Raw genomic sequence first — 25,876 nt, forward strand, 5'->3', positions numbered from 1 at the left:
AAAAACCCCAATCTCCATACTTCTCTTTTAACTCATCTTTTTTTTTTTGCATACTTCTCCTGTAAGGGGGCATGGCCGGGGGTGTGTCCTACCCCTACATACTTTTGGTAAAAGGTAACCCTCCTTTCCATCTCAAAAAGTGGAGGGGTATGCATAGAGAACAAATGTAGCCACTGTCTAACAGGAAGTTGGATCACAGGAGGAAAAAAATAATTGGAGATTTGGAGGAGGATGAGAGCAATATATTTTCTAAGTTAAGAATACATACTTGAGTAGATTTTTTTTTAAACCAGTGTTTATTTTCACGAATAAAGTATGTCCCACATCATGCAGGCTGCAGCTTCTTGTATAAATCTTCTCTGCAATGTCCCCAGATACCCCCCCATACCAGAACACTCCGGTCAGCGCTCTCAGCCATTGGCTGAAAGCACTGACCAGGAGCCAGTCGGCAGACCATTTTCAGTCATGACCCTTCAACCGAAGCCAGCCAAGCGACCGGATTCTGTCGATCCAGCGGCAGTACACATGGGTTGAATGTCACCCAACATCCAGCTCGTGTGTACTAGGCAATAGAGTTCAGCAAGGACCGGACAGCTGAATTTTGATCATTGTGTGCCTGTCCCAGAAATCAGTTGATCGATTTTTGTTGAAGGTACAAGCTAGAAAACGTTTGTCAATCGGCGGCTGCTGCTTGTCACTGTATTCTGACAGTAGTGAGCCCCAAAATGTTTTGAAAATGGTACTTCCTCACATGTGTGGATGTAGGAATCAGTTGTTTTTTTTTTCAGCATACTGCATGAATAAAAAAAAAATGTCCAGCTTTAAGGCTAATTCACACTGGCACTACTGTGTTTAGCTTTTCTAAATGATGGAGAAGTTATCTCAGAACTCTAAACAACTTTTATACCTCCCAGATGACTCTTCCCTGTGTTTAAAATTGGAAGGAAGAAAAAAAGTCCTGGATGGCCGCACACCGCTGAGGGCATCTTTACTGATATAGTAAAATACAATACAGTCACTTCATATGCAAGAGAAACAGGGAGAAACAGCTGACGTGTTTCATACTGTGTAACGATGCTTAATCATAGGTAAATATAGCTATGATTAAGCATCACTTCATGGTGTGAAACGAGTCAGGTGCTTCTCCCTGTTTCTCTTGCATATGAAGTGACGCTATTGGATTTTACTATATCAATAAAGATGCCCTCAGTGGTGTGCGGCCATCCAGGACTTTTTTCTTCCTTCCAAGTTTGTGCTGAGCCAGCACCTGCGAGTTCATAACAGGGCGGGTGTTTCTAAAGGTCTGGGGCTTTTGGACCAGCAATCTTTTCTTCCTGTGTTTAATATTCCTGCAGCATGCAGGAGTTTTGGTGTGCTTTCAAAAAAGCAACAAAAATTTGCAATCTAATATAAAGGCTATGGGAAGCCTCGGGTTACCCGCACGAAAACTGGGGATACACCTGTGCTGTGGCCAAACCACAGCACAGCAGTGTGAAACCGGCCTTATGCTCTGTATAACCTGTGTACACCGGGGTGCAGTGTGGTGCATTGTTACTTTTTATTTTTTTAACTTTATTGAAATGTCACAAAATGACATTTCATTTAACTCTAGGCAACACACCTCAATGCAGTATTATGCCGTGAACAGGGCACAAAGAAAACAATTGTATTATCTGCATTGCATTGATCAATCAAGATACCTGGTGTGAACGATACGTAAGAAATGCTTTCTCTTGAATGCATCAGGCTGATGACAATATTTCAGCCCAGGCAAGATCTTTATAGCTCAGACTATACATTATGAGGGTAGCAATCTGCCTTGGAAATACTGCATCATTGCACTGCATGTATTTATTTCACAATTGAGACTGAACATATTAAAGCTAAACAAAAAAATTATTATTATGATATATAGCGCTGACAGTTTACGGGGTGCTTTACAACATAAGGGCAGCCAGTACAATTACAATACAGTATAATACAGTAGGAATCACTTTTATATATCTATCTATATATATCTATATCTATATATATCTATATATATATATATATATATATATATATATATATATATATATATATATATATATATATATATATTAGCCAGTGATATGTGTAATTGTATTGGTATTATAAGATTAAATAAAAGATTCCCATTTTTAAAAGTAGGAATTAATTGCAATTTTCTCCCACTGTAATAGCCCCATATTAGGCTGATTTATGTATGCATTGCTGATTGGTGTGCCGTATTTGAGGGCACGTCTGACTGCTGCTCTCATGCAGGCATGCTGTCATGGAAAGGATTCTGGAAGGGGCTAACTACAGAAAACACAACTACAGGAAAAAAAATCTTTAACCATTTAAATAACAGGCCAGTTTTCAGTTTCAAATGCTGTGTTAATCTGATTAACATATAATACTCATGCTACACTGTACCCACATTCATTTCATATGATTTCTTTTTTTTTTTTTGATAATTAGATCTTTCTTTCGGTGGTATACAATAACTGCTGGTTTATTTTTACTTTTTTACTATGTGGTAAAGGAAATTGAGACCAAAAACATTGCGTTTTCCTTGCTTTCTGTGAAAATAAATTTGCCAGGAAAGTAAAAACACCCCTTTTTTGGACAGTAGACCTTCTGGTGGATCACAATGTTTTGGAAATGAAGAAAGATGATGTTGTTAAAACACGGAGCTTGGTACACTATATAAATGAGTGCATATATCACAACACAGAGGGAGAAGGAGAAGAAGGGGTTAATATACAGGTCATATAAATTGGAAGCATGGAGATGAGGGGGTTAATGTTCGGATGTGCAGGATAAAGGAGATGAAGGGTTAATATACAGGAGTTTCAATGTCGAGAAGAGAAGGAAGGTGTTTGTGAAAAAGGTTAAAAAACGATATGCTGGTGCCACGATCTAAGTTTTACTCTCTAATTAATGATTGAATGATGCAATGGGGGTTATTTACGAAAGGCAAATCCACTTTCCACTGCAAGTGCACTTGGAAGTGCAGTCGCTCTCAATCTAGGGGGTAGATCTGAAATGAGTGGAAGCTCTGCTGATTTTATCAACCAATCACGTGCAAGCAAAAATGCTGTTTTTTTATTTTCTTTGCATGTCCCCCTCAGATCTACAGCGACTTTATTTCCAGGTGCACTTGCAGTGCAAAGTGGATTTTCCTTTAGTAAATAACCCCCAATGTCTGTGAACCAATGCTAACATTGCACTTATTTTTGTTCACTGCTATTAAAGGGTGCACTTCCTGCCTGACGGTGCTTTACCTAGTGCTGTTTACAAATGGCAGTGGGCAAATACCCATTCACCACTTCACTGCTGAGAAACATTTTGTGATTGGTATATGGTTAAAGACATATCTGTTACAAACCTCCAATTGGTGCCAATTATATACCTTAAGGCTACAGTTGGGCTTTATTTGGTATGGTACTCTTTATTAGTCACTTTAGACATTTTAAAGGGGGCTTGTAACACTACATTCATTTCTCCCTACAGATGAAACTTAGCAGTATGTAACTGATACAGGTCAAAAATTCTAACACCACTATAATGTCAGCAGTACTTTCCGACAGAGCGTGGAGTTACCTGCCTGGTAAGTCTTTCATCCATAGCATTAAACGTGCTCCTGTATTACAAAAATCTGTAAAGCTAAACTAAGCTAACCTACAAATAGTGGGCAACAAATCTTACCTTTAGGACTCATTAGCTGAGCGTTATCACAACATATGGTAGCACACGTTACGTGTATTGCTGAGCTGCAGCCACAACGCACCTCTGTTGCACTGCATCATAATGCATGATAAACCACGACCATGCTTTTGCAGTGTGCTGCAATCCAAAAAATGTGGTATGTACCATTTTAGGTTAGTTTTGGTTTGATAGACAGCCAATTCAAAGTAATTTTCTGCTGTATCACAGTGCACGTTAAGGTGTGACATACAGCATGTTAATGCACCACAATGGACCTGACAATTTCTTTATTCTCCGAAAATAATCCATTCACACCTCTGCTTAATGTCGCCCTTAATCTATTTTTCTTTAAATCATTTCTTACTGTGTTTTTCTGTTCTCTGTAAGTTCCCAAACCTCTCCTTTTTCCCCGTCACTACTGTATGTTTGGAACACGCAGTGCACATTAGATGCAGTAATGTCCCACACACATCCCATAGTCCAGTGATGGTGAACCTTGGCACCCTAGATGTTTTGGAACTACATTTCCCATGATGCTCATGCACTCTGCAGTGTAGGTGAGCATCATGGGAAATGTAGTTTCAAGACATCTGGGGTGCCAAGGTTCACCATCACTGCCATAGTCCCTAGTCCATCTCGGAAGGGAGCAAGAGAAGATAGCTATGTTCCGACATACAGTCTGACTACAGAGAATAAACGTAGCCACCTAACAGAAATTCAGATGACAGCAGAAGAAAAAAGAATTCAGAGTTTTAGTGGAGGCTGAGAGCAATAGAAGGAACAATTCTGAGTTGAGAATATATACTGGAATAGAATTTTTTAATACCAGAGTTTAGGGTCACTTTAAAGGGTTTAGTTCAACTTTTACCCAAAAATGCAGGTAAGATGTGTCTAGTGTCAGGGGTTAGCTCACAGGGGTCACCTTCCCTGGGAAAAAAAGTAGTCCAAACGGTAGTTTTTTTTAAATCTGACTTGTAGCCAGTTTTATTTTTAAAGGTTGCTTGAAAAATAACGCAAACAAAAACAAAAAATAAATCCTTGCCATCCAGGCACTAACTGAACATTGTAGGTTCCTAACGCAACAGGTGAAGGGCTTCTCCCAGTCACCCACAAAACAAAGATAATGCAAACCTTTTCTCTTAGGCCTGGTTCACACCTATGCATTTTTTTTGTGTGTTTTCAGTTTTGCAGAGACACACTACAGTCCATTTAACATGGTTTCCTATGGATGTAGTTCAAACCTGTGCATTTTATGCGAAAGGCCAGGGACTTTTTTCTGTTTTTTGGTTCCATAGACTTCAATGGATGAAAATCGTGTATTTAAAAATGCAAAATACACCTGCAATATGCCAACTGCAACCTGCATAGGTGTGAAACAGGCCTTACAAAGCAAACTTCACATAAGCAGCTGTCTCAGGTTTTTGGCTTTCTGAGTCCCAGGCCAAGAGCAAGCCTTTGCTGTAGTCCTGCTTAATTTATACCATCTGTTAGTGGATACAAGTGGACTGCAAAATCTCATCCAGCACCAACCCTACCAAGGGTTGGTGCTGGACCCTACCACCAACCCTACCAAAACCCAGGTCGGATTCCACCTTAGTTTTCTGCAAAGGAATGTGTGAGGTGAGGTGAAACATAATGTCCATCAATCACCTCACCTTTCATAATGTCACACTTGATTAAAAATGTTCTGTGTACCTCTGAAGTTGCTATAGATGTAGGCCATTTACATAACTCTTGAAGCCTGATTGGAATACTAATCTACATGCAGGGTGCCGGATACATGGATTCCAATGGGGGGAGGGGGTTTGAAGCATGTGATTAGAGCCAGAGGCTCTAATAGGCTTCAAGAAAAGGTGGTCTCGGGGCGCAGAGCACTGCGCTCCAAGCCCACCCAGCTATGTGACAATGGCGAATTAATATTCGCTATTATCACACTGATTCTCCTCCCGGCCAATTATTATTATTATTATTATTCACGATTTAACAGTTTACGCAGTGCTTTACAATGTATAGGGGGCACAAAACAATTACAGTGCAGTTCAATACAAAAGGTACAGGAGGGCCCTGCTTATAGAGCTTACATTGTAAAGGGAGAGGGTGGTGGTAGAAAAGGTAATAGCTGCAGAGAATGATTTAATGGGGGTGGCTCAGGCTCAGGAGCAGTTGTTAGGTGGGTGTGAGACAGGCCAATCAGGAGCTCCCTGTATGGCTGCTGCCACACAGGTAGATGCAGGGCCTGCTAAAAGGGCAGGTTGAGCACCAGCGCTGCCAGCCACCACACCAGCCTGCGTAATGGAAGCAGCTGCTGGACAGCGAGCTCTGTTTATTGATGCCGAAACACACTATTAACAATCTTTGGGGTTGATTTACTAAAGGCAAATAGACTGTGCACTTTTGCAAGCGCAGTTGCACCAAGGCTTAATAAATGATGGAGAGCTCTGCTGACTTCCATCATCCAATCATGTGTAAGTAAAAATGTTTTGTTTTTTTTTAGTTTTTATTTTCTTTGCATGTGATTGGGCATTCTTTGTAAAGTGAAGCTTTACCTAATTTACTAAGATCTGGAGCAACTGCACTTGCAGAGTGCACAGTCTATTTGACTTTATTAAATCCACCCCCTGTGTGTTACTCAGACAACTGTGCTTGTGTGTGTGGGGGTGGTGCACATACCCATATGTTCCCACAGACAGCCCTATCACCTGAGGTAGCTATGCTCTACTCTACAAGGATTCAATGCACCTGAGGAGACGCACTCCCGCCTGTTCACTGATTGGTGGACACCTGTGAAGAGTGATACAGCGGTCTCTGGCATTTTACACTCAGATGAAGCTGCTAAAAACTGGTGAGAAAAAAAAGATTTTCCAAGGTTACAGGTTCAACCAACTAACCACCAGGTGGGCGAGAGATGAACTGAGAGGAGCTTTGAGGAAAAATGTGTAAAAATACTTCCCTCAGAGCTGACTTTGGATGCTCTCCGGAGCATATCCTTCACAACTTATATTAAAAAGTGCGGGTAAAATGTTTTTTTTTTTTTTACAATTTTATCTCACAAGACTATGTTTTTTTTTTTTTTTTAACAAAGGTAAAAAGACTATGTTTTTACACCTTTCTGATAGTGATCTGTTTACATAGACAGATCCCCATTCTGAAATTCTGAAGAGTGATCGCAGGTCACTGGCAGACATCGCAGCCACCAGTCAAATGCATTGGCTCCGGCATCGCACCACAGGCCACGTGCCTCCGGCATAGCACATGCGCCCCTATAGTCCTTAAGGGGGTCACCGTACAGCTATGGCGATTCGCGCAGGGGAGCCAACCTGCCGCCGTACAATGAAGGCGGCTGGTTGGCAAGTAGTTAATTTCCACATTGTATTTTAATCATTTCTAGGCTACGCTTATTAATCTGAGTGATCTCAATGACGAAGCACGTGGAGTCAGAAAACAAGTTTGTGAGAGTGTGCGGGTGTTAATGCAGGATGAGGAGTCCATCCTTAACGTGGAGCAAAGGATTAAAGAGAGGTTGTGGCAAGCTGCAAAAAAGGAAAGTGAGCTCCGAATTATTGCATGATGTTTTACATAGCGCTAATAAGTGCAACTTTATTTTATGCATTAAAGTGCTTGTAAAACCTTACCAATTACCAGTGAAGGGACTAGCCTCAGCTGATACACAGAGGTGAATCAAATCCTCCTACTTAAGTTGTACTTTAAGTTTGCAGCCATTTGTCTTGTAAATTCTTGTAAAAACTCAGCGATGGAAAGGATTTTTCACAAACTCACAAAGCAGGGGGCTGGGAGCTACAGTTACACACTGTACAATGGTTCTGAGAGCTGATGGGAGGAAAGGGACACAACTCCCTTCACATAGCACACAGGAACAGACCTGAGGCTATCAATCACAGGCTGTGTGCTGGAGCTCCCTCTCTGTTACCTTTTTTCTTCTGTTGTCAGGAAAACCTGTAAGAAGTGACCCATGCTGATAACAGAGGAACTAGACCTCAGAGAGAAATGACACTCATTGCTTTGGAGAGAGGCAAGCAAACCCTATAGAAATATGTGCTTTGTTCAGATTTCATGTCTGAGGTTTACAACCACTTTATAGCAGGTAGGTCTGCCATAATGTGCTAATAGTGCATTCTAGCACATTATGGCATAAACGTCTTGGGGGAACATAGAATAAAAATAGAAATGTAGGAGCGTTTATTACTGCTTTAGAGAGGTGTGAAGTTATTTATACGCTGCGTGTGATTCCTTTCTGCTTGTGGTTTACGTGGTGAGGATGTGCTAAGTAGAGGAGTTAATACAAGGAACCTGTCACCTGGCATCTAACATTGCTGGAAATCATCCTGCGAAAAGGGGAAACTCCTATTTTATATAAAACGACTGTGCCCGTCTTGAAAGAGAGATAAAAAAGAGGAAGTCAGTGAGATTCCTATCGTTGGTGGAGGTGGTCACATGTGCCGTGTGTGCTAAGAAGTGTTACGACGATGACAGAGGATTAATGGATACTTGGAACATTGTCACCATGTTTGAAGGATTTTCATACTTTTGTTACACTGTTGAGACTGTATTTGTTTTGTCACATTGTTCTCACTTGCACTGTACAAAGCTATGGATTCAATCCCTGATTATCCCTCGTCTCAACTATTACAACTCCCTTAGGCTCCATGTATACTACAGCTTCTAAACTTGAGTTTAGGAACTTTTGGCGTTTTTTGCCAAAACTCCTGAACTCAACTCCATAAAAGCCTATTTGTCCATGTACATTTAGGCTCTTAGGAATATTTAGGAGCTGCTGAGGTTAGGGGAGGTTCAACCTCCCTCTCCTGAATGTGGAAGGATAGGAACGTTTTGACTGCCGGCCGAAAACAAAACACAGCAAAATCGCGGCTGGCAGTCAAAGTAGGCTATGTGTACATGAAGCCTTACATAGACTATGCCCTCTTTAGCCCCTAATGCAGTGATTCTCAACCAGGGTTCCTCCAGAGATTGCTAGGGGTTCCTTCAGCATTGGGCAATTTCTGCCTCTCAGATAAGTTCCCACTGACACCGGTGATCTTTTTAGCTATCTATAAGGAGGTAATTCTTCCTAATGACCACAAATGTAAGGACCATTCTTCCCACTGACCATCACACTAATGTATCATGAGTTGTAGATTTCTCATTTTTAGCAGGGGGTTCCCTGAGACCAGAGAACTATTTCAAGGCTGCCTTAATGAATGATGCTGCCAGATTCATCCACCTTCCCAATCGTTTACTGCCTGGTACCCCTCTCTGCTGATTGCTCCATTGGCTTCCACTCAAGCAACAAAAGACATCAAAAATACTAACAACTAACACTAACAACGATTCACAAAGTCATCCACAGTTCTGCATCCATCACAAACTTTGTCTCAAAATACCAACCAAACAGTCCTCGTTGTTTCTTCCAAGACCTCCTCCTCTCTAACTTCTTTGTCACCTTCTCCCATGATCATCTCCAGAACTTCTACAGAACCTTTCCCATCTTCTGGAACTCCTTATCCCGATCTGTCCGAATGTCTCCTACTCTGTCCACCTTCAGGCGATCCCCCTTCTCTTCAGAGAAGCCTATCCTGCCCCCACCTAATAAGTACACTTTTATTTTCTCCTTCAGATCATCCTCCACCGTTATGACCTTCTGTATCACCCTTCCCTTCTTCTTAGACTGTAAGCTCTAACGAGCAGCAACCTCAGATTCCTCCTGTATTGATTTGTATTGTAACTGTAATGCCTGTCCTTGTGTTGTAAAGCACAGCGCAAACTGCTGGCACTATACAAAGTCCTGTATAATAAAAGTAAAATCATATTTATTTATTTTATCACTTTTATTTTATTTTTTATGTTAGTTTGATGTTAAATGAACACTGTCATGGGTGTATGTTTGTGACATGCACTCATATATATATATTTGTATTCATTGAACGTACCAGCTTACCTTTGGGGTCATTTCTTGGGGAATTTAGTTTGCCACGGAGTGGGGATATATATATTTTTATTTTTATCGGTGATGTTTATTTTATTATCTTCAATGTAGTATTTATTGTTTATTTTATCAACTTTAATGTGTTATTTATTGCTACTTTTATCATGCGTTATTTATTGTTTATTTTATCATTGTCAATGTGTTATTTATTGTTCATTTAATTATTTTGTGTTATTTATTGTTTATTTTATCATTGCAAATGTGGTATTTATTGTTAACTTAATTATTTTGCTATTTTTTATTGTTTACTTTATAATTTTCAATGTGTTATTTATTGTTACTTTTATCATTTTGTGCTTTTTATTGATTATTTTATCATCTTCAATGTGTTATGTATTGTTAATTTTATCATTTTGTGCTATTATTTTATCATCTTGTGTTATTCCTCATTTATTATCATTTTGTGTTATTTGTTATTTTGTCATCTTGTGTTATTTATTGTTTATTATCATTTTGTGTTATTTATTATTTTATCATCTTGTGTTATTTATTGTTTATTATCATTTTGTGTTATTTATTATTTTGTCATCTTGTGTTATTTATTGTTTATTATCATTTTGTGTTATTTATTATTTTGTCATCTTATGTTATTTATTATCATTTTGTGTTATTAATTATTTTGTCATCTTGTGTTATTTATTGTTTATTATCATTTTGTGTTATTTATTATTTTGTCATCTTGTGTTATTTATTGTTTATTATCATTTTGTGTTACTTATTATTTTGTCATTTTGCGTTATTTATTGTTTATTATCATTTTGTGTTATTTATTATTTTATCTACTTGTGTTATTTATTATTAATTATTTCATTTATTGTTAATGTTATCACCTTGTGTTATTTTATCATCGTCAACTAAAAACGTTGATAGTTGAATACTTCTGTAAATGATAACTATAGAAAAGAAGTGAAAGCTAGAAAAGTGTGGTGTATTAGGATGAACTATGTATAAATGAGTGTGAAGAGCCATAAGGTGACAGTACTGACCTGATGGAGAAGACAGGATCCTGCACATGTGAAGGGATGCCGGGGATGCCTCCTCCTCCTCCTCCTCCAGTATCAGCGCTCAGAGCGCCAGGCTGAGCAAGCTGTAGACCATCCTGAGCCACGCTCTAACTGGTAAGCCGCCAGACTCCTGCCCCTGTGCGCGCTGCTATTGGCTGCCAGTCAGACTACTCCCGGGATGTGATAGGCTGCGGGAGGCTGTCCGTCTTCTCCATGCTCCCCTAGCTGAGTACCCGCCCCTTGGCTCCTAATTGATATTACTGGAGTGTGAAAGCATCGGCCGGGCTGCAGTCAGAGGCTGGCAGGCTGCTACTCAGCAGCGGCGCACAGTTGGAGGCGCTGCACAAGGCACAGCGAGTTCCTAGGGATGGATGTGTACTGCTTGCAACTCCTAGAGAACCCATGAGACAAATCCAGAGACTACCCGGGCAGCACATGACCACTGTCCGCCCGACACCCCTGCAATAACTTCAAGCACATACACAAGAGTTCTGCAATCACTGTTAGCAACTCCTGGCCACCAGCGCTGAATGCACCATGATTCTTCGTGTCTGGCACCTTGCTTGGATTACATTAGGCTTCTGGCTCGCTCTTTTTGCACACATCGGGGAGGCACAGACAACGAAGGAAGGTAAGAGGCAGTGCAGATCAATAGGAGGGACAAGGTAAGGGGCAGTGCAGATCAATAGGGGGGACAAGGTAAGGGGCAGTGCAGATCAATAGGGGGGACAAGGTAAGGGGCAGTGCAGATCAATAGGGGGGACAAGGTAAGGGGCAGTACAGATCAGTAGGGGGACAAGGTGAGGGGCAGTACAGATCACTGGGGGGACAAGGTAAAGGGCAGTGTAGATCAGTGGGGGGGGGGGCAAGGTAAGGGGCAGTACAGATCACTGGGGGGACAAAGTAAGGGGCAGTACAGATCACTGGGGTGACAAGGTAAGGGGCAGTACAGATCAACAGGGGGGTAAAATAAGGGGCAGCGCAGATCAATAGGGGGGGGGGGGGCAAGGTAAGGGACACTACAGATCACTGAGGGGGACAAGGTAAGGGGCAGTACAGATCAATAGAGGGGACAAAGTAAGGAGCAGTACAGATCAATGGGGGGGGGGGCAATGTAAGGGGCACTACAGATCACTGGGGGGGAGACAAGTTAAGGGACGGTACAGATTACTGGGGGGGGGGGTAAGGGGCAGTAAAGATCACTGGGGGGGGCAGGGTAGGCAGTACAGATGAGTGTTGGGGGGCAAGGTAAGGTAGTAGAGATCATTGGGGGGGTCAGGGTAGACAGTACAGATTGATTTGGGGAGGAGGGTAGGCAGAGATCAGTGGAAGGGGACAGGGTAGACAGTACAGATCAGTGGATGGTAACAGGGTAGACAGAGTATCAGTGGAGGGGGATAGGGTAGGCAGTAGAGATCTGTGTGGGGGGCAAGGTCAGGTAGTAGGGATTCCTTTGTGGAAGGCAAGGAAAGGCAGTAGGTATCTGTTGAGGTGGGGGGTGAGGCAGTAGGGATTACTTGGAGGGAGGTGGGGTGTACAAGATATGACAGCAGAGATCAGGGGTGCACAGAGTAGGGCAATAGATATGGGAGGGAGAGGGGGGGACAGAGATCAGTAAGGGGGACAGGTCAAAGTTCTTCTGCCTGCAACCCACCAAGTGACAGGGACATGCAGAGTTAATAGTCTATTTTAGTGTGGACAAACTCTGTCTGCACGTCATGGCAAGAAATTGCAATGACTATGTTTAGGGCGGTCCCCCAAGGAGTCTGTTGTTCCGTTCTAATCACAATGATCTTTATTTATCGTGTTTCCCTTGGGGATGCGCCAGCATGAGAAGAAAAGCACAGAGCAGTCTGGTTTTTGCACACTCGATCAGGGCTGTTTGTGGAGTGCACATAGCAGACACAGGGCTCTGGATGTGACTGCTGGTATTCTGTTTATCAGAGTGGTACCAGCTAGGAGGTGAGCTCATACTAGGTGACATCCCAGGGCTTTATTCTAGGGCTGATGTCTGCTGAGAGGTAAAGTTCCAGGCAGGCAGAGCCTATAGAAGGAGCAGAGTGATCAGCATGGTATACACAGCGAAACTTTGTGTGTCATCTTCTCTACACTTATCACCTTGTCCTATCTATCAGGACAATATACACAATTATATCAGTGCTAGATCAGCACTTTTCAAGGCAGGTGAAGAATATATGCCTTTGTTTCCATAAATACATATAAGTGGCTGTCTGTGGCTATGTAGGTGACTGTGTATATGAGACATCTGTCTGCCTGCTGTCTGTATATCTATATATCTACCCAGTGATGGGCACAGTCCCCAAAGGGCTATAATGTTTGTGCCCCCCCCCCCCCCCCCCTTAGTCAACTGCTGACCAAGTATGAACACTTATTTACTGCCCACAATAAATAGATGGTAGATAGACCGATAGATAGAAAGATAGGTAGGTAGGTAAATAGATAGATAAGATAACGGGCAGCCTTTGCAATTACTTGATAAATAATACCACCTCAATGGTATCAAAAGGAAATTTAGGCATACGTGGCTGACCGGGGCTACCTGACAGCACCCAGACAGGAATACATGTTGTATAAATGGCCCTCAAGCCCCAGAGGGCCTCTAAGTCCCATAGGGCCCTTGTGCAGCTGTGCTGTCTACAAAAATGTTTTGTCCTCCCTGTCTGTGTCAGTTACTATTACTCAACTTAGACATAGGATGGAGCTTACTGCAACCCACTGAGGCTTATTTCTAAGACAAAGAGGAAGCCATAGCAGCTGATCAACAATCACCTTTCATTGATCTGACAGCCACAAGCTGGTGAATGTGGCTGGTTGCTTTGGGTGACCACCCTTTACACATCATCATTGCTCTTTGCCTCATTCTAATAAAAGCCAATTATCTGTGATACAGTCAGATTTCTTCTTTGTAGATATGTAAGAAGAAATTAGGTTTTGATGTGACTTTTGAAAATACAATATAAATATTCAAGGGAATAAAGTGGTGTTGCGGTGCTGAGAATGTGTGCGGTTGGGTGGGGGGGACAGCGATTAAACTTTCAGCAGAGTTAGACAGCAATAAAAGCACAGTAGATCGATCATGCGGTAGGACTTGGGCACTTCATAAGCAGCACTGTCTAGGTGTATGAGCTGATTGCAGAATGAACATTGCCCCCAGAGTGGTGTGAATGCATTATGCAGATCACAGCTCAGTGTCAGCAGTGAATGATCCAGCCAAACAGGACACAAAAAGCTCATCCGACATGAGATAAGGATAGACTGCTGCCTATCCTGGAGCAGGTTTCTAGTGGTAGTCCTGGGAATTTGGATTTTGAGCAGCGAGATCAGTCTCCAGTGCTTGGAGGCAAAACATATCTATTTCTTCTCCTTCTGCTTGAATCCACACGTCTCATTGTAGAACCATTACACCCAGTAAGTGATGCAGAAATCTGTGCTGTGGGGTAGTACTGCCACACATACTCAGCCTAAGCAGTGGTAATCGAGGTCCATCAACTTTACCGTGGAATAGCACAATATATGAAATTTTAATGTAAGCTAATTATGCGCACTTATTATTCATTCTCCTACATGCAGATGAAAAATCAGAGCAAACCAACACCAATGTATTATTTAATATTGCAGAGAACACTGCCCTTTTGCTATTATAAAACGTCACATGTGCATGTTGAAAAATAAGAGGAATTGCCGGCGCCACAGTGTTCCTAAATAGCCAAAATAAAAAAGCGGGTATACAGGTGCCTAAGGATCTATAGTGTCCAGACAAATGAACGGTGTTTGTTGGTTTATTGCAGGTGTGACCCCAAACGGTGTTTATTTTAAGCCTAGTACAGTGCCAGAGCCTCGGCAGTGCCTAATTACCTCATTTACTGACTGATTCCCAATCATGATTTCAGGTCTTTAGGCCTTTTTCGTGCAATAATATACAGGCTAGCGATGATTAAATTCATTTGTCGTTACATCATAGAAGAAGTGAGCGTTGGAATATGGAATGCGAGGGAGGTGAAAGTGTGATCTTAAAGAATGTCAACCTCAATTTCACAGATAAGGTCTGGCTGTGCTTCAGCTCTCTGTGTGGCATGTTTTGTTAGAGGGATGTTTCCAGATGTAGTAGGATATCGGCGTGTGTCAGTAGCAGGGACAGTACATCTCACTGATGTGGTGCGCTCAGGACTTGTGTGCTGGGTTTAGCCAAGGGCTTAGCATTCTCATCAAAAGCAATGTAGTGTAGAGGTTCCATATCATAGCAATGCATATCTGGATCGCAGTGCGCTTTCGGTAAACAGTAGTAGAAAGCAATCCGTTAGCTGCCTCAAAGCTGCAGAGGAAGACTGTGGAGTAGAAAAAGTCTACTGCGGCTACGTAAATGAGCAGTTAGCAACTTGGCCGTTCATTGGAATTTAATAAAAATAATTTATAATTTATTAAAAGAGAGCAATGTTGACTTTTTTCCATTGGGAACTATGAAATATCTGTGTTTGGGATATCACTTATAAATTCTTTTGTCTGTTTTACATCAAATAGAATTTTCCCACAGTTAATTACGGTATTATTATTATTAATGTATTATGCAGAAAGTTATGCCTTAATACTTATAGATATTCCACATTACAGTTTTAGTTATAAGTTGTGTATGTGGGGCTGAAAGGCCCAGTCTATTCCATTCTCCTGGACCAGTTTCTAGGTATCACCTGAAAGAAAAGCACACTTGGTGGTTAGTTTGGCTAAACTTTCTGTTAAAATCAGTACTTACCTGGCAGGGAGACACCATGATCACAAAGGTTGTTCTCCCAAGGTGAGACTCACCCATTGCACTTCGGCTGTGCTGACCCATGCGATTTCCCTTAATGCGGGAAACTCGATTGCATAATCTGTGGTGGGGGGGGGGAATAAAAATCAATATTTTTTAATATCAGACATGCTATGGAAAATGCTTCCAATGTTCTCTAAAATAAGAATCACGCATTGCTTTCAGAGAGAATGTTTCCCCATGTGTTATTTAATTTGATCATTTTTCTATGCTTTTATTTCTCTGTATACACATTTGTTATTGTTAGTTTTATTTGGGAAAGAAACAAAGGAGCTCAAAAATCTAATGTCGATTGTTATGATTTTTCTTGCAGTTATTTTGCTGGATTCCAAAGCACAACAGACAGAATTGGAATGGATCTCTTCTCCATCCAGTGGGGTAAGACTTCTTACCAAACAATTCAGAAAGAAAGCTGAATTTCATGCTCCACATGTTCCAAGCAAATACTAGATTGGCTTAGGAACCTCAGAATGCTTTGGAAACATAAAGACAGGGGATTTAGCTTTTAGAGACTTTTTAGAGACTACAGAAACAAGACAGACTTCGGCATAATAAAGCCCTTTATTGAAAAGGGAAAGAAAAAAAATGTTCTGAGCAGGTTTATTCTAAAACTGTATGTACAAATTTGCCTACATTTGTATTGATTTTGCATGTCAAAGATGTGTCAAGTGTGGTCCTCGCATAATAGCAGGGTTTTGCTGGGGTCTACACCTTGTAATAATGTGCTTAAGTAGCTGGACATGAAATAATTATCAGTAGACCGAGGATTACGTATCAGGCACCGTCATCTAAAAAACAGCTTAGCGTGCCCGATAGAACACAACACAGGGGAAAAGAAAGTAACTTTGCAATATTTTTTTCTTTATGTCTTCGAATTTCACTTTCTTCTAACTTCCTGTCTGCCTATAGCTACTCATAGCTGTTAATTTTAATTCAATTGTGGACTTTTCTCCTTATTTACTCAAATAACGTGAATGAAAATATGGGCTGTCAATGTTGTAGATTCAGTCATATTTAAATTTGTAGTTAAGCTTACAATAATAGCATGACTATGGATGTACTATGAATGCATTCAAAAGCATGTATGTAATGTCCTCTGACTGTAGGATGAAGTTCTAAGTAATTAGCAGATTTCCTGGATTTACTATAGTTTGATCTGATTGCAATGGAAATTCTGAGTCATCAGCACACTTCTGGGGCTTTAGGCCCTGTATGGTCCCATTGTAGACTTTTGTTGAGCAAAATGCTGTAAATAAAGGAAAGGTTTATATATTCACAGCCCTGCTCAAAATTCATACATGATTTATTTTTCACACAGTGGAAATACGCTATGTCTAGTACTAGACTAACTTACAACAGGCAGCAACAGTATCTGATTGAAAAACGCTCTGCAAATGCCATACACCATAGTATATAAGATATGTAAGAATAAAAAAAAAGTTTGATATCACAAAAATAGTTGCAGGAGGTGTCAAGAGAAGCAATCACTTCTCGTATTCCTAATCTTGTGGTGAAAAAAATATTTTCAACAATAATGAAAAACAAATATCAGTGTTTTATTTTGCTACTTTTTTTATTTTTTATTTTTTTTGTTTCATGTATTGATAGATATTCAGTCATTATAATTTAGTATTTTTAGTGTGCTAAGAATTTTTATAACTCTTTACAACTTTTATAACTTTGTAATATTTTTAAAGGGCTCTCAAATGTATAATAAATAACCAAGATAAGAGACAATTTTTACCTTGGGCATTATGGCATGCAATTATAAAGTGTTCCCTGAGCTTATATAACAAAAAAAAGGTAAAAAAAATGAGAAGCACCATGCTTGCAATTATAACACATTAATATTATCTACCAAAAAATAAGGACAAAAGACAAGAGGAATCTTGCACAATATTGCTTAGAGTTATAATTGTTACTGATTTTTTGAATAGAAACTTCTTTTGCGGTATTGCCTTTAATGCTACAAAACATGTTTTTCCTTGGCTAAATGTACCAGATTTTGTCATTATGTTATTTTGTTCACTTAAAAAGAAAAAAAATTCTATATCCTTCAGAATAAAAGATGTGTATGGCATTGTGCACTCGTGGCATTATTGCAGTAATTTGCTACAGAAAGTCAATAACTTCCACATTAAAGCCATTATCATGAAATACATCCCTACGGTGGATATCAGTCTAGTAAATCGGCAATATACAAACACGCAATATACAAAATGCCACTTTGTATTTGTAGTAATGTCAAATTTAGTAAGCCATTTTTCATCCTGCAATATCTTTTCTACAGAAATAGAAATTGGGACTAAATAAGGTAATGCAAAGTGCAGAAGCTCAACCAAACAATTCTTATTTTCGTGGTCTGAGATGATAAAATCAAATCTGATTGGCTTCCATTTGCTACTCCAAGATTGCGCCCAATTCTTTTTTGGATAAGCCCATATGTAACATAAAAATGGCATGTTGTGTAAGGTGTGACAATAACATAAAGCAGAACATTCATTTGGTACATTGTATTATTGTCTCTGATGTCTATAAACTGTGTCGTTGGGTGCTAAAAATGTGTCCAAAAACAAATTTCAGTACTGTATTCACAACTTGCATGAATTCATTATTATAATGATGTTACGAATTGGCGAGCATATAAACAGATTGTAAGTCTTTCAAAACGACCCGCTATCTGAAATTTCTGACCTACTGTCTGAAATCGACCCACTATATATATCGATCGCTCAAAGTCCAATATTTCATATGTCCACCAATTGGAGGCTACTTATAACAAAAGGAAAACTAGTTTACGCTGTGTTTTGTGCCAAGGTTAATTCACCGCTTTTTGATAAAGGATATGCACTTATTTGTATATTATGGATGTAAGTTTTATCCTGGAATGTTGGGAAATAATAGTGCCTTTGTTACATTTGCTGATATTAGTTTCATCTATTTTCAGTGGGAAGAAATCAGTGGATTGGATGAAAATTACACACCAATTAGAACTTATCAGGTATGTCAGGTCCTGGAACCCAACCAGAACAACTGGCTGCGGACTAACTGGATTTCAAAAGCCAATGCACAAAGGATTTTTGTTGAGTTAAAGTTCACATTAAGGGATTGTAATAGTCTTCCTGGTGTACTGGGAACCTGCAAGGAAACGTTTAACTTGTATTATTACGAAACAGATTACGATACTGGCAGAAACATGAGAGAAAATCAATATGTGAAAATAGACACTATTGCTGCAGATGAAAGTTTTACCCAAGGAGACCTTGGTGAGCGAAAAATGAAACTTAACACAGAGGTGCGGGAAATTGGGCCTCTCTCAAAAAAGGGATTTTACCTGGCATTTCAGGACGTAGGAGCCTGCATTGCCCTGGTTTCAGTAAAAGTGTACTATAAAAAGTGTTGGACCATTATTGAGAATTTGGCCATCTTCCCTGACACTGTTACTGGCTCTGAATTCTCCTCCTTGGTTGAAGTAAGAGGGACTTGTGTCAGCAATGCAGAGGAAGAGGCAGAAAATTCTCCAAAGATGCACTGCAGCGCTGAAGGTGAATGGCTGGTTCCCATTGGAAAGTGTATCTGCAAAGCAGGATATCAACAGAAAGGGGATACATGTGAACGTAAGTAACAATTTTGTAATATATTTGGTATCATATTACCTTATAAATTGTTGCCCATGATTCCTTCTTTTATAAAATAGCAATTAAATGTGGTTATCTAGGTAGATTATATTATTTGTACTTTAGTAAACCCCCTTCACTCATTAATGTAACTGAAGTTTGGTAAAAACAGTGAGTATTGACTCACAAAAAAACAGTAGACTTGAGTGCTACGAATCAGTTTCTCCTTAGTCAGTTCTCTATTCTTAAAAGCAGTGGGACTTATGAGATCTACAAAAGGCAACCTCTGAGCTTGTCAGCTTGAAAAAATACATTTCTGGTAACCCAAACTTGCCCAAACATTTTTAATTCTTTTATTGACTTGTTGCAGTACATTGTAGAGGCTGTTTTAAATTTGTATATGTATTTTATACTGTCAATAATATGTGAAAATATTTCCAAATTTCACCACAAGGGAATGTTCTTTTAAATGTAACCTGCGCAGAGAAATATATAAATTGCCATTGCTAACACTTTCTCCAGAAAATGCTTGTATGGCCATCAAGTTGACTCAGTAGCTTTAATATTTTCTGAGTACTTAACCTGCCACAAGTATGCAGTTTAGGAGTTCCAACTGTGATGTCTGTTACTTGTTCCTAGTCAGTTGCTCAGAAAGTATTGAAGCCAGGTATAACCAGGCAACTAGAGTTCTTATAAGGAGGTCTGCAATGGCAGCCTTCGGGCTTCCCTAAGTATAGGTTTCCTTTAAATGTTAAAGTGTCTTAAAATCCCCTAAAGCCACAGTGTGCACATCCTCCAGGGTTTGTGTGCCCAGATAGATTAGTTTTGCCATTATCTGTTTTGGTGTTGCAAATGAACACAGATCCTCTAAATTGATGAATATATTCCTGCTTTAGTAAATTAGCCTCTGTGCTTGTGATCTAATCTTACCAAAATGTTAGGTTTTGTTTCAATGGGTAATTTTCATATGACAGAAATGGCAAAATGCCCAAATGCTTAATTTTCTTGTTATCCAGACCAGTAGATAAAATCAGGTTTCCTAATATTTCACATTTATCTTAATTGTAATCAACATTGACATAAATGTTGACCTAATCAATGTTCAATATCTAATCAGATGAAACCTCAGAAACTAACACCATTGATCGTCCTAAGTGCAAGCCTTTGATTTCCCTATTTCAAAATAGGAACTACTAGTGCTAGTATAAGAAACATAGATAGTATTGGGCAACCTTTTTTAAAAGATTGCATAGAATTCCAGTGTATCAAAATCATAGGGAATCACAACAAATGCTCATAGAGTACATCTTTATCCTGTGTACACATATTCTTCAAAGGTGTACATGTCTAATTATGTTAACAGAAATCTACTAAACCTACTACATATACCTACTGATATATTTATGTACCTTATATGATATATCAGGGCAACATATAGTGTTAATTTTCAGAAAATACTATTCACCACATGCCTCTAAAGTCTACAGCATAAATAGGTTTAAGTTAGGCTGGCCATACATTATAAAATTTTCTTATACAATTTTCCTGTAGATTTAATAAAAAACATATAATAAGAGGTTAAACCTATAAACACTTTCAATTTGTATACAATCAGACAGGCCCTTGTACTACGTAGTTGAAGTTAAGTCTTAAAGAATTTTAATAAGACAATGTATGGCCAGCTTATGTATGATGGTGCGTTTTACCAATTAACCAGCAATTGCCCTTTCTAGTATACCCTGATTTTGATTTAGTAAAGTCAAATAGGATTTTCAGTGTGCAGGGAATTATTCACTATGTCAAGGAATTTCCCATTAGCTTTGTAAATAAGGTACAGCTCTGTTGAATTCCATCATCCAATCATGTGCAAGCAAAAATTATTTTATATTTTTCAATATTTTTTTTTTAATATTGTCATTTGTTCAAGAAGTGTTTATTTTTCTAATAAAGTTAAATATGCTTTAATGCAGTTTGATTTCTGTGATGTGATTGTTATAATACAGTCCAAAATGCAAAGTTTCTTTACCATCTTGTACAGTCCATCAAGGCAAAATGTACCTATTGGTATGGTTACATGGGATTCATTATGGTTTGCTGTTTGCAACAGACTCAAAGGCTTTGGCTACTTGTTCAGCCTTTAGATTATTAGGAGAGACACTCGCCCTCCTTTCCAAATTCATATCTTGCCCATAGCTTAGGCTGAACCTCTGAGCATTCTTTAATTAATACAGGAACATTTGGATTAGCCTTTTTTCAGCTCCACATAGTTCTGTCCGATAAAGTCTCTGACCCCCTGACTCTCCGGCACAGATGGATCCTGACCTCCCTCAGGTTCTTGCCCCGCTTTGACCCAATGTTTCTGACTATGGTAGCCACCATTTTCACTTTATTATTTTTTTTTCTTTGCATGTCTAGTATTCTTAAAAAGTGAATTTTCACCACATTCACTAAACTAAGTGAAAATTCCCATGCGCAGTGAAATTTACCTTAAAAGGGAACAGCCTATTAGCCTTGAGCAAGTCATCCCCTTTGTTGTTAGCTGCTACAGAATAATATAGTACACAGATGATGCCTATTGGTTGATTGTCACATAAAACCAGGACTGTGTGAACTCAGTTGCACCTCTACTAGCAACTCCCAGAACTCTACTTTATCAATTTTATTATGTAAACCCTCCCTATTAAAATCAGCATCCTTGTGCTTTTTATCTCTGGGATTCAAGTACCTCAGCTATTTTAAATATCAATTGTTAAACAACTTTCAGCTAATGATAGGATAAATGCCAACATTTGCAGATTAGTTCTCTGCCAAAAAAAAAAATATATATATATATATATATATATATATATATATATATATATATATATATATATATATTAGATATTTTAAAGGTAAAACAAATTAAGCATATAACTCAGTGAACACTGCATTCAGGCAGAGTACTTTTTCATTACATGGACTACTTCTGTAGATGCTAACTGCAATTTTATAATCCTCGGGAAGCTAAAATTACTTTCTTTAATAAGGTTTCATCTGTAATTGCCAGACACTGGTGGATTTCGGTGGATTTGATCAGATGCTCCAGCAGCCGAGCACAATCCACTTTAACACTTTTAGTAGAGAAAATTGAAAGTTGTTTTTTAAAGTTGTAAGGGTAACCTAGATAGAAAAAAAATAGGTTCTCCTTTGGCCAGGCATCTCTAGCATTTCCTATGGCAATATGTCTAAGCTTATAACAGTATTAAACCCATGGCAGCCCATTTAGATACACTTCATTTTTGTGCTTATAGCAGGACTCTTAAGGCCCTAGGTCAGATCACAAAATGAGCAAACAAGCTTTTTTTCTCACCTTTTGTGGTTTTTCTTTTTTATGATTTACAATTTAATTCTCCTGGACATGTTATGCTAAATCTTACCATTGTTAGCCAGCAGTAGTTCCTTTGTAGAGAGACAAAGGGCATAGCAGTTCTTGAACTGTGTAAAACAAATGAATCAAACAAGTTTACTTGAGCTGGGCACTTAATTTCAGCAAGATGTTGACTATATGCTCCTGCTGTCATTTATTCTTGAGTGTTGCACTGTGTTTGTTTGTTACAATAATTCCCTTTCTTGGCTTTGGTCCCAAGCAACTGCAGAGAAAATGCTTTGCACGAGAAGCATACATAAGATTCTCTCTGTACTGTGCCTCATTTTGCCTTCTGGCAGCCTAACCATGAATTCCCCATAGCTATGATAGCGTGCTTTAATTGCCAATGCATTTGATCATTGATCCCCCAGATCAGTGTACTTTTACTGCCCTCTTCCTTTCAGTAATGTTATCTGTTCAGCTTACCTTTGCTTCTTATTGCAGGAACTCAGTCCCCTTCTAGGTTTTTTTTTTTTAAGACAAATATTTTATTGCAGCCTAACTTTGCATTCAGCACAATGATGTCTACAAATATCGGGCAGTAGATTTACTCTACTTTATATAAGCAGAAAATCACCTGAAATGTTATCACGGTTTATCTTATTAATCAGACAAGGGGATAAGTCATTGATAGAAAAAAATGAAATAAACAGCATAACTATCAAATGATTAGCTGGTAATTGCGCTGACTTTGTGCTACCTCTCAAAACCCAGAAATCTACTGATGTCTTTACAGGCTAATGATATGTTCAGTGTCTCTAAGCGTCTTATATTCAGCGGTGTAGCTCTCATCATATTAAGCATACAAAGAAATACTTTGCAATTGTATCCTTATGTAGTACTTTTCTTACCGGTTTTCAAGACTTTGTGATTAAAAGGTTACTATGATGGCTACCAAGTGCCCTTTAATAGCAGGAGAAACATCTTTCTTTTTTACATTGCAATCATGCTGTCCCAGTTTCTCTACTTCAACCTGCAATTCCTAAATAATTAAAGACATCAGATTTGGATTCTGTGTAGCCCACAGTCTTTTTCGGAGATTTAATTCAAGTTTATTTTCTATTATTTATGCGATGACCCCATGACCTACCTTCCAGCAACCCTTTTTTTGACGTAGGAGTATTATCAACCCCAGTTGAAGAAGATCTCTTTCTAGTTAAAAAAATAATGGGTTATCATTTTTGGAAAGTGTGATCAGAAATGTTATCATGCTAACATTAAAGCATTGAAAAACAGCTTTATAATAAAACCGATATTATTAGACGTAAAACCCTTTGAAGGTTGTAGAGAGACAATCAGTAAAAATGTCTTAAAATACTGCACTGTAATAAGCTGAACTAGTAATCACGAGTGTTAGAGAATAAATACTGCACTCTGAGCTGTTAAAAAAAGAAAAAACGTAATTCTCAGTTTGAAATCCTGAGAGCAACCAGGTATGGATATCGTGTATAGTAAAGTGGATGAATTGGAGTTCACTATGCTGAAATCGTATTTCCTTTCTTACTTCCATTGATTGATGGCTAATGCATCAGCAAGCTAAAATAGATGCAGGGCTTTTACTAAATCCCTGCAGTGTTTGGACATTTGGTACATTATCTAGCGCTCACAGAACACACTCATTTTGTGTACTAGTGTCACTATATTATTTGCGATTAGTTTAATTAATTTGGCTGTTTTGCTCATAGTTTCACTTGGGAAAACAGGTTTCCCCTCTAGATTTAGTTTTATCAAGGCCTGCAGCTATGTATGCAATTTATACACATCACCACAAAGAAGTAAAATGCAGGAATCAATTGGCCTTAAGTGTTAATAATGCATGATCACGTTGCTTTAGTCAGTTCCTGCTTTCTAGTATTTCCTAGGATGGCTTGCAAAAATAAATGTAGGGGTGTTTTCATTTATATGGACTCAGGTAAGCTTCTCTTTGAATATGCATGAATATACATGAAATATAGAAAAATTCTAAAGTAGATTTAAACTCGGCAACTGAAATCCAATCCTTTATAAATCTGCAACAATCATAAAATGATACTTAAGGACCTTACCATGCAGATCCTTGTTCAGATGCTTCCTGTTATAGGGTGACAACATTGACACTTGTTTCCAGGTTGTGCACCCATGTTGTCACCCTGTTAAATGGGCTTCCAAGCTGCCATTTCAATACTCATTATGCAGACATGGTTTACCACTGCCACCATTAAGAAACCTGTCCTGAGGAATTCCATGCAGCCTTTGCTAGCTTGCATGCATATAGACAGAAAGAGACTGCAAAAGGAGTTAGGAAATCAGCAGTGAGGGGCAACAAAGTAGGTAAAGTGGGTAAAACCAAGTATTTTACAAAACACTTGGCTTGAAAACAAGTATCTTAGATTTCAGTGATTTGAGTTTACATACACTTTAACCAACTGCATTCTTAAGCCATTTTCTTCTTACATTCCCTTGAGTCTCAAAGCATTTTTTTTGTTTTGGTAGTGTTTTGGTCCTGCACATTATACATTTTAGGCTTTGTAGTGTACCTTAATGTATTTTACATAATTTATTTTGCAGATGTGATTTGCTTTGGTAAAAAATTTAGTTTTTATTAATAATAAATAGTAATATTAGTAAAAGAATTAGAAAAAATGTATTTTCCCATAATTTTTTCCCCAACACAACACTCAACCACTTCAGTCCCGGAAGGATTTACCCTCTTCCCGACCGGGCTATTTTTTGCGATACGGCACTGCGTCGATTTAAATGAAAATTGCGCAGTTGAGCAACGTTGTACCCAAATAAAATTGATGTTCTTTTTTACCCCACAAATAGAGCTTTATTTTGGTGGTATGTGATCACCTCTGCGTTTTTTATTTTTTGCGCTATAAACAAAAAAGACAGACAATTTAGAAAAAAAAAACAATATTTTTTACTTTTGCTATAATAAATAACCCCCCCTTTTTTATTTTTTTTTAAAAGCAAATTTCTTCATCCGTTTAAGCCGATATGTATTCTTCTACATATTTTTGGTAAAAAAAATTGCAATAAGTGTATATTGATTGGTTTGCGCAAAAGTTATAGCATCTACAAAATAGAGAACAGATGTATGTCATTTTTATTATTATTATTTTTTACTAGTAATGGCGGTGATCAGCGATTTTAATCGCACACACACGATATTTACACACACATATCCCCATTCTGGCTCTGGCCGGTGGCAATTGTTCCCGCCGGCCACACGTATCGGGTCCCCTGCTGTGCATCACATGCCTCCTACGGCCCTTAAATGAGCCGCCGTACAGGTATGGCGGTTGGCGCAGCGGTGCCATTCTGCCGAAG

The 25,876-nt window shown here is 38.9% G+C and overlaps 1 protein-coding gene and 1 non-coding gene across 10 annotated transcripts in view; both read left to right on the forward strand.

Moving 5' to 3' along the window:
• The first annotated feature begins 10,970 nt into the window (after positions 1-10,970).
• EPHA7 (EPH receptor A7) overlaps positions 10,971-25,876 on the forward strand; it is a 276,731-nt gene continuing 261,825 nt past the window's right edge. For 7 of the 9 annotated variants that reach the window (XM_077487229.1, XM_077487233.1, XM_077487234.1 and 4 more), the window contains exons 1-3: positions 10,971-11,347; positions 15,855-15,919; positions 18,489-19,158. In XM_077487229.1, the coding sequence (XP_077343355.1) occupies positions 11,254-11,347; positions 15,855-15,919; positions 18,489-19,158 (829 nt within the window). In that variant the 5' untranslated portion in view covers positions 10,971-11,253. The remainder of the gene's footprint in view (positions 11,348-15,854; positions 15,920-18,488; positions 19,159-25,876) is intronic. The other 2 variants (XM_077487236.1, XM_077487237.1) reach the window with 1 other exon arrangement.
• LOC143990982 (U1 spliceosomal RNA) lies at positions 15,477-15,640 on the forward strand. The gene has a single exon (XR_013277457.1). It is a non-coding gene; the product is annotated as a U1 spliceosomal RNA (small nuclear RNA).

The sequence above is a fragment of the Lithobates pipiens genome, unplaced genomic scaffold (assembly GCF_037356315.1).
Source record: "Lithobates pipiens isolate NorthernLeopardFrog02 unplaced genomic scaffold, aLitPip1_a1.2 Scaffold_18, whole genome shotgun sequence".
NCBI classification, from domain to species: domain Eukaryota; kingdom Metazoa; phylum Chordata; class Amphibia; order Anura; family Ranidae; genus Lithobates; species Lithobates pipiens.